The 8,797-nt window shown below is 42.4% G+C and overlaps 1 protein-coding gene across 1 annotated transcript in view; it reads right to left on the bottom strand.

The window, feature by feature from the left end:
* Nucleotides 1-567: 567 nt before the first annotated feature.
* Nucleotides 568-8,797, bottom strand: part of LOC109868468 (uncharacterized) — a 23,360-nt gene continuing 15,130 nt past the window's right edge. Inside the window, exons 8-19 of the mRNA XM_031802696.1 lie at nt 7,608-7,679; nt 5,160-5,246; nt 4,132-4,292; nt 3,937-4,016; nt 3,664-3,736; nt 3,504-3,579; nt 3,258-3,405; nt 3,083-3,161; nt 2,879-2,987; nt 2,644-2,752; nt 1,801-1,929; nt 568-1,242 (exon numbers count right to left, since the gene is read on the bottom strand). Coding sequence (XP_031658556.1) covers nt 1,130-1,242; nt 1,801-1,929; nt 2,644-2,752; nt 2,879-2,987; nt 3,083-3,161; nt 3,258-3,405; nt 3,504-3,579; nt 3,664-3,736; nt 3,937-4,016; nt 4,132-4,292; nt 5,160-5,246; nt 7,608-7,679 — 1,236 coding nt within the window. The 3' untranslated portion in view covers nt 568-1,129. The remainder of the gene's footprint in view (nt 1,243-1,800; nt 1,930-2,643; nt 2,753-2,878; nt 2,988-3,082; nt 3,162-3,257; nt 3,406-3,503; nt 3,580-3,663; nt 3,737-3,936; nt 4,017-4,131; nt 4,293-5,159; nt 5,247-7,607; nt 7,680-8,797) is intronic.

Below are 8,797 nucleotides of genomic sequence, written 5' to 3'. Positions count from 1 at the left end.
CTGCCATCTCCTTAAATAAACTCGACTTTATCTCCCTGCTTTTGCTCCTATCCTGCCATCTCCTTAAATAAACTCGACTTTATCTCCCTGCTTTTGCTCCTATCCTGCCATCTCCTTAAAAAAATCTACTCATGTCACTAAATGTTCCAATAGCTGAACATTGGGTTGATCAACAACAACCTAGTTTAGTGGCAGATGATATAAATGTGTATATGTACTGTACTATATACTGGTATATGCCTCTGAAAATGTGTATTGAAAACAGGGTTATAGTACAGAATAAGGTTTCTGCAACAGAACTAAACACAACAGCTATTCTGTCTCAGCCAAAGCCAACAGTACAGTCATCATTTCCAGACACACTCTTTATGGGTCAGGGGTCATCATAATGCTGATTGGTTAAACAATCTGTCCTTGGTTACACCGTTAGAGTGACAATGGCAGAGGTGCATAAAGATGGTTGCCCACATGGACTTACAACAAGTCCTTGTTTTAAGTGTGTGTATGTGTCAGCCAAAATGTTGAAAACAGTCACAATGCTCAAAACAGCCACAAAATAAAAACTGGATTATAGAAGAGGAATTTATTACTGGATTATAAAGAGGAATTTATTAATCATTTAAAAATAATAATAATTCTAGAGTATTTTACAGAACACTGGCATCAAACACATAGAAACCATATGTTTGATGTATTTGATACCAATCCACTGATTCCACTCTAGCCATGACCACGAGCCGGTTCTCCAAAATGAAGGTGCCACCAACCTCCTGTTATGTGCATAGTTTCCAGTGTTTGATTAAGTTGTTGGCTATCACCAAGGGACAAATCAAAAAGCAGTAACCCTGATTTTGTTGACATCATTTCATTAGCTTCGTTTTATCATCACATTTAGTCGTTTTCTAAATAGTTCAGTATGCAGTAGTTACAAATGTATCAGTTTGATTTAGAAACAGTGTAACTATTGAAAAGACAAACACATTCATAATCAACCATTACTTGGAATTGTACCATGTTTCTATCCACAGATCATTCATAGAGCCACTATCTCTGGGGTGCATCTCAATAATGTGAAAAAAAGGAAAGGAGACAAGGAAAGGAAGCTCCTTTAGAGTATGTAGATGTGTCCTCACAGCTGACTCCTGTGTTTCAGGGTATTCCTGATCCAGTCAAACAGGTCCGCATGTGTGTGAGCCAACTGTATCACAGCACAGTAGTCAACCAGCAACTCATACAGCTCACCTGAGACAGTGGAGAGGAATCAATCAATCAATCAAACTTGATTTACACGGCAACCAGGAGGATTTGATGTTTGACGAAACACAGTGAAGGGAAGGAGGACTTTCAGATCAGGTTCCACCTCCTGCAGTCTAATATTTACTATAGTTACTCACCCACTGTAGTTCTGTGTGTACTAACTCACCCACTGTAGTTCTGTGTGTACTAACTCACCCACTGGAGTTCTGTGTGTACTAACTCACTCACTGTAGTTCTGTGTGTACTAACTCACCCACTGTAGTTCTGTGTGTACTAACTCACCCACTGTAGTTCTGTGTGTACTAACTCGCCCACTGTAGTTCTGTGTGTACTAACTCACCCACTGGAGTTCTGTGTGTACTAACTCACTCACTGTTGTTCTGTGTGTACTAACTCACCCACTGTAGTTCTGTGTGTACTAACTCACCCACTGTAGTTCTGTGTGTACTAACTCGCCCACTGTAGTTCTGTGTGTACTAACTCGCCCACTGTAGTTCTGTGTGTACTAACTCACCCACTGTAGTTCTGTGTGTACTAACTCACCCACTGTAGTTCTGTGTGTGACCAGTAGGTGGTGCATGTCCTGCAGCTCCCTCTCCAAGCTGAAGTTCTTGAATGTGAAGAAGGCCACGCCCCTCTTAGCCCTGGCTGCAGCCATCAGCTGGACCAGAGCTGGGAGGGGAAAAACAACAGAGTCATTTTGTTTGAATTTTCAGAGTGTGTCTCTGTGGAATATCCTGTGGGTAGAGTTGAGTTATTGTTTGGGGGGGTTAGGAGCCAGGGTCAACAGTTAGGGGTACCTTTAACTTAAGGGTCAAGGGTTAGCGGTTAACAGTTAGGGGTACCTTTAAGTAAGGGGTTAACAGTTAGCAGTACCTTTAAGTAAGGGGTTAACAGTTAGGGGTACCATTAAGTAAGAGGTTAACAGTTAGCAGTACCTTTAAGTAAGGGGTTAACAGTTAGGGGTACCTTTAAGTAAGGGGTTAACAGTTAGGGGTACCTTTGAGTAAGGGGTTAACAGTTAGGGGTACCTTTAAGTTTGGGGTTAACAGTTAGGGGTACCTTTGAGTAAGGGGTTAACAGTTAGGGGTACCTTTAAGTAAGAGGTTAACAGTTAGCAGTACCTTTAAGTAAGGGGTTAACAGTTAGGGGTACCTTTAAGTAAGGGGTTAACAGTTAGGGGTACCTTTAAGTAAGGGGTCAACAGTTAGGGGTACCTTTAACTTAAAGGTCAAGGGTTAGCGGTTAACAGTTAGGGGTACCTTTAAGTAAGGGGTTAACAGTTAGGGGTACCTTTAAGTTTGGGGTTAACATTTAGGGGTACCTTTGAGTAAGGGGTTAACAGTTAGGGGTACCTTTAAGTTTGGGGTTAACAGTTAGGGGTACCTTTAAGTTTGGGGTCTCCATTGAAGGCTCCGCAGCCCCAGTTTCCCGTGGCGATGTCAGGAAGGAAGTCTGGGTAAGTGTTGTCACCTGCCTTAAAGCCACAGTACGCCTGAGGGAGGATATTACAGGACACCACCGACATCAGATTTATCTCCAGCCCTGCTCTAGCTAGCACACCTGATTCTACTAATCAGCTGTAATCTGGCCCCTACAGGAGAGGAGGGTTGGCTCTCACCTTGTTGAGTTCCCTGGTGACCTGTTTCATGTTGTACTGTTCTCTCTGGTGTCTGAAGTGGAGAGCATCCATGGCCACAATCTGTCTGTGTAGCCTCTGCCACTCATCCCTGCAAACACAGGCAGAGCAATCAGGGACTTTAGTGTGTGAGTTTGTGTGTGAGTGAGTGAGTGAGTGAGTGAGTGTGTGAGTGTGTGTGTTCACCTCTCAAAGTCGTCTCTGTGAGGCCCTTCCCACTTAAAAGTGTCACTGTAGCCACTGTACTGACTGAACTGTTGAGAACCTACAGAGAGAGAGAGAGAGAGAGAGAAAATGTAACGGAGAGAAAGGGAGAGGAGGAGAGATGATATAACCTGTGATCACACACGCACACACACACCTGTGATGAAGAGACACTCATTGTCTCCTAGTTTCTCAGTGAAGAGTCGAGATACGATGAGTTCAGGGTTCATCAGGAACAGAATCTCCTCCTGAACCAGACCTGAGCCCAACACTCCACCTCCTATCATGTTACAGGCAAAGTCCACCTGCAACACACACACACACTCTTAGCATTACACACTCAAAAATTCACAAACACACACACATACAGTGTTACACACACAAGCCATTAGATGTCACCAACCTGTAACATCCCTGCTCCCTGTTCCTCTATGCAGCCTGCTGAGGTGACGTGGAGTTTAGGAACAGTTTCCTTACAACTGACACACAGAGAAAGACAAGAGGGGACATATTAGGAGTGAGTGAGTGAGTGAGTGAGTGAGTGAGTGTGTGTGTGTGTGTACCTCCCCCAGTAGGGCATGTCTTTGTCTCTGATGTAGCGCCTCTCAAAGGTCACCAGTCCATTGAGCCTGGTCGCTGTCATGGCAACAAGGGTCAAAGTTCAGACAGGTAAACCTGGTTCCCACAGCAACTATTATCAGAGGGTATTCCTCATCGACACTCATCAGACGGTCTTAAATAGGTTCCTGTAACCTGCATTCTGTACCCTACAGTACACTACAGCACTTGTATTCCAGTCATTATAGTGACTATAGTAGTGTGTGGTAGTAACGTACCTGGGTCTGTGACAGTGTGGAAGTAATGAAGGAGGGCTCTCAGCTTCTCTCTCTTCCTCTCAGACCACTTTTCAAACAGACTGACAACACAGAGAGATCGAGTGGTCACATGTTATCATCTGTTGAAGTTGGAATACTTTGTGTTTGTCTCTATGTGTGTGGGTCCTCAGTGGAGTTTGTTGTGTGTGTTCTGACCTGTTAAAGTTGATGGTGGGGTAGTTGTGGTACTCTGCTCTGGGGTTGGGAGAGTTGCGGTGGGGGAAGGTGCAGTAGAAGGCGTTGGCCAGCAGACAAGCTATCTGTCTCTGGGACAACGTGATGGACTGAGTCTGGCCCTTCTTGAGTAGAGGGATAGCCTACACACACACACACACACACACACACACACACACACACACACACACACACACACACACACACACACACACACACACACACACACACACACACACACACACACACTTAACAGACTGAGTAGAGAACACACATTCAGTACCTCTACAATCTGTACCCTACATAGTGCACTACCTCTGTACCCTAAATAGTACACTCTCTGTACCCAACATAGTACACTCTCTGTACCCTACATAGTACACTCTCTGTACCCTACATAGTATACTATCTCTGTACCCTAAAAAGTACACTCTCTTTACCCTACATAGCATACTATCTCTGTACCCTACATAGTACACTCTCTGTACCCTACATAGTACACTCTCTGTACCCTACATAGTACACTCTCTGTACCCTACATAGTATACTATCTCTGTACCCTACATAGTACACTCTCTGTACCCTACATAGTACACTCTCTGTACCCTTCATAGTACACTCTCTGTACCCTACATAGTACACTATCTCTGTACCCTACATAGTACACTATCTCTGTACCCTACATAGTACACTATCTCTGTGCCCTACATAGTACACTACTTCTGTACCCTACATAGTACACTACCTCTGTACCCTACATAGTACACTACCTCTGTACCCTACATAGTATACTATCTCTGTACCCTACATAGTACACTATCTCTGTACCCTACATAGTACACTACCTCTGTACCCTACATAGTACACTATCTCTGTACTTTACATAGTACACTACCTCTGTACCCTACATAGTACACTAATTCTGTACCCTACATAGTACACTAACTCTGTCCCCTACATAGAATTCTACCTCTGTACCATAGTACATCATTCAGTTCCTATGTTGTTACCTTCTTGATATCGTGAGGCAGGCTGGAGGCCAGCTCTGCTATCTTAGGAAAAACAGACGTGTAGTATTTCTCTTCTTTGGGTGATTTCTAGAGGAGAGAAGGAGAATATATCATTGTAAAGGGGTTGTTTTGGTCCTGGATGCTGATTTGTTGATTGCAGGGAGTTATTCACCCCAATCCCCGGGTAATACCTGTTCCTTTTGAAATATCAATGTACATCCACTGTCCCACAGCCCAGCCAGGCAATTTATAAACTGAATCTCCCATGGAAAAAAGTATCAAGACATTATTTTCCCATGCTACTATGCTAGCATTTTGTTTTCAACAGCTGTGGTTTGTCTTAACCTTGCTGCCTGCCTCTCCAACTTGTGCAACAAAGTAGCATCTTTTAGAGATCTCCACTGTGCCATAGAGAGAATGAACATGACATGATCAGCTTCTCTGATCCAGGCCAATTCATTTATCAGCATCATTATAATGGATATATCAAAATAAATGGCAATCAGAGTCAACCATTTAGTACGATTTGTTACAAAAACGAAAGTAGGGTGGTTGGTCAGGGTGCATGGGTGTGCGTATAATGAGAACATCTAGCAACCCAAAGGTTGCGAGTTCAAATCTCATCACGGACAACTTTAGCACTTTAGCTAACCCTGCACCTAAACTTAACCCTAACCCCTAGCCTAGCTAACGTTAGCGAGCTAGCTAACAACACCTAGCCACCTAGCTAGAATTCGTAACATATCGTATGTCTTGAAAATTCATAACATATTGTACGTTTTGAAAATTCGTCAAATTTAATAAGAATTGTTATTTGTAACATACAGTATATATGACACTGTAGTATTCATTGACTACAGTTCAGTGTTCAACACCATAGTACCCTCAAAGCTCATCACTAAGTTAAGGACCCTGGGACGAAACACCTCCCTCTGCAACTTGATCCTGGACTTCCTGACGAGCCGCCCCCAGGTGGCAAGAGTAGGCAATAACACATCTGTTCCTCTGATCCTCAACACTGGGGTCCCTCAGGGATGCATGCTCAGTCCCCTCCTGTACTCCCTGTTCACCCATGACTGCGTGGCCAAGCACAACTCCAACACCATCATTAAGTTTGACGAAGACACAACAGTGGTAGGCCTGATCATGACAATGATGAGACTATGAGTCTATAAGGAGTAGGTCAGAGACCTGGCCATGTGGTGCCAGGACAACAACCTCTCCCACAACGTGATCAAGACAAAAGAGATGATCGTGGACTACAGGAAAATGAGGGCCGAGCATGCCCCCATTCTTATCGACGGGGCTGTAGTGGAGCAGGTTGAGAGCTTCAAGTTCCTTGGTGTCCACACCACCAACAAACTATCATGGTCCAAGCACACCAAGACAGTCGTGAAGAGGGTACAACAACACTTATTCCCTTTTTACGCTGCTGCTAATTGCTGTTTGCATAGTCACTTTACCCCTTTCTACATGTACATATTACCTCAATTACCTCGACTAACCTGTATTTGGCACATTGACTTGGGACCGGTACTCCCTGTATATAGCCTCGTTATTGTTATTGTTGCACTTTTATTTTTTACTTTAGTTTATTTAGTCAATATTTTCTTACCCTTATTTTTCTTGAAACTGCATTGTATGTTAAGGGCTTGTAAAGTAAGCATTTTACAGTTTACAACTGATGTATTTGGCACATGTGACAAATAACATTTGATTTGATACAAAATGGGTGAAGGACATACACAAATTAATACATACCATGTGAAATGTAACATATCATACTAAATGGAGTGTCTTGGATTTACCTACAGAATAATACGAAATACACTGAGATCAGGTTGCAATCCCAAGCAGCCTTGTTTACAACTTGGAACACTGGAATATGTGAGATGTAATCTACACCTCAATTAGGATAATAGAAATCCAAAACATTTTGTTGAATGAGTTTTCAGTTTGAGCGTAATTGTCACTATACAGACTACACTTTCTCGTTCTGAATGCGAGTAAGATGGGTGTGACAATGACCACAAGAGCAGTTGCTCACCAATTTGATGGCTTCAACCCAGTTCCACCTCCGACACCGCCAAAACATCTGATTGAATCTAGGCCTTGGTTGGTTAGCTAGCAAAGGAGAAGTAGCTAGCCTTCATGGCAACCTTTTTGCTTAGAACATTTGGATTGGACGACCAGCTTGTTTGGTAAGCAACTTTAGAATCTCAGAACTAACTGGATTTTGTCCGCACTATAATGTCTGGTGGAAAAATGAAATAAAACAAATTAACTTATTAAAATAACTTTCTCAATGAAAACATGTCATTCGTCTTTGTTGGTAACCGTTTTACAAAAGCAATAAGGCCCTCGAACCCGGGAATTATTAGGAATTACACCCTCCTAAGGGCTGTTTTAACACCACTAGAGTTAATTCACAGTGAAGTGGTAACTGACCTGGACAAAGGTATGCAGGGCATCAAAGGACCATTGATCTTCATACTTTGGGTTGTATTTCTTTATGGCTTTCTAAGTGGAGAGAAACATGTAGATCATTGTTAAACAGTACTGGTCAAACATGCTAACCCCTACCTTAACTGTTACCCCAAACCCAGGTTAAACTGAGGGGGCATGTTAGGAAATGTTAGGATAATGGAGGCATGTTAGGAAATGTTAGGATGATGGATTCATGTTAGGAAATGTTAGGATGATGGAGGCGTGTTAGGGAATGTTAGGATACTAGAGGCATGTTAGGAAATGTTAGGATAATGGAGGCATGTTACGAAATGTTAGGATGATGGATTCATGTTAGGAAATGTTAGGATGATGGATTCATGTTTGGAAATGTTAGGATAATGGAGGCATGTTAGGAAATGTTAGGATGATGGATTCATGTTAGGAAATGTTAGGATGATGGATTCATGTTAGGAAATGTTAGGATGATGGAGTCATGTTAGGAAATGTTAGGATGATGGATTCATGTTAGGAAATGTTAGGATGATGGATTCATGTTAGGAAATGTTAGGATAATGGAGGCATGTTAGGAAATGTGAGGATGATGGATTCATGTTAGGACATGTTAGGATGATGGATTCATGTTAGGACATGTTAGGATGATGGATTCATGTTTGGAAATGTTAGGATGATGGATTCATGTTAGGAAATGTTAGGATGATGGATTCATGTTAGGAAATGTTAGGATACTAGAGGCATGTTCGGAAATGTTAGGATACTAGAGGCATGTTAGGAAATGTTAGGATGATGGATTCATGTTAGGAAATGTTAGGATGATGGATTCATGTTAGGAAATGTTAGGATGATGAAGGCATGTTAGGAAATGTTAGGATGATGGATTCATGTTAGGAAATGTTAGGATAATGGAGGCGTGTTAGGAAATGTTAGGATGATGGATTCATGTTAGGAAATGTTAGGATGATGGAGGCGTGTTAGGAAATGTTAGGATGATGGAGGTGTGTTAGGAAATGTTAGGATAATGGAGGCGTGTTAGGAAATGTTAGGAGGATGGATTCATGTTAGGAAATGTTAGGATAATGGAGGCATGTTAGGATAATGGATTCATGTTAGGAAATGTTCGGATAATGGAGGTGTGTTAGGAAATGTTAGGATAATGGAGGCGTGTGTGTGTG

This window comes from Oncorhynchus kisutch, linkage group LG23 (genome assembly GCF_002021735.2).
Source record: "Oncorhynchus kisutch isolate 150728-3 linkage group LG23, Okis_V2, whole genome shotgun sequence".
NCBI classification, from domain to species: domain Eukaryota; kingdom Metazoa; phylum Chordata; class Actinopteri; order Salmoniformes; family Salmonidae; genus Oncorhynchus; species Oncorhynchus kisutch.
The sequence above is the reverse complement of the archived record's forward strand: the minus strand, read 5'-3'. Positions and strand labels throughout refer to the sequence as shown.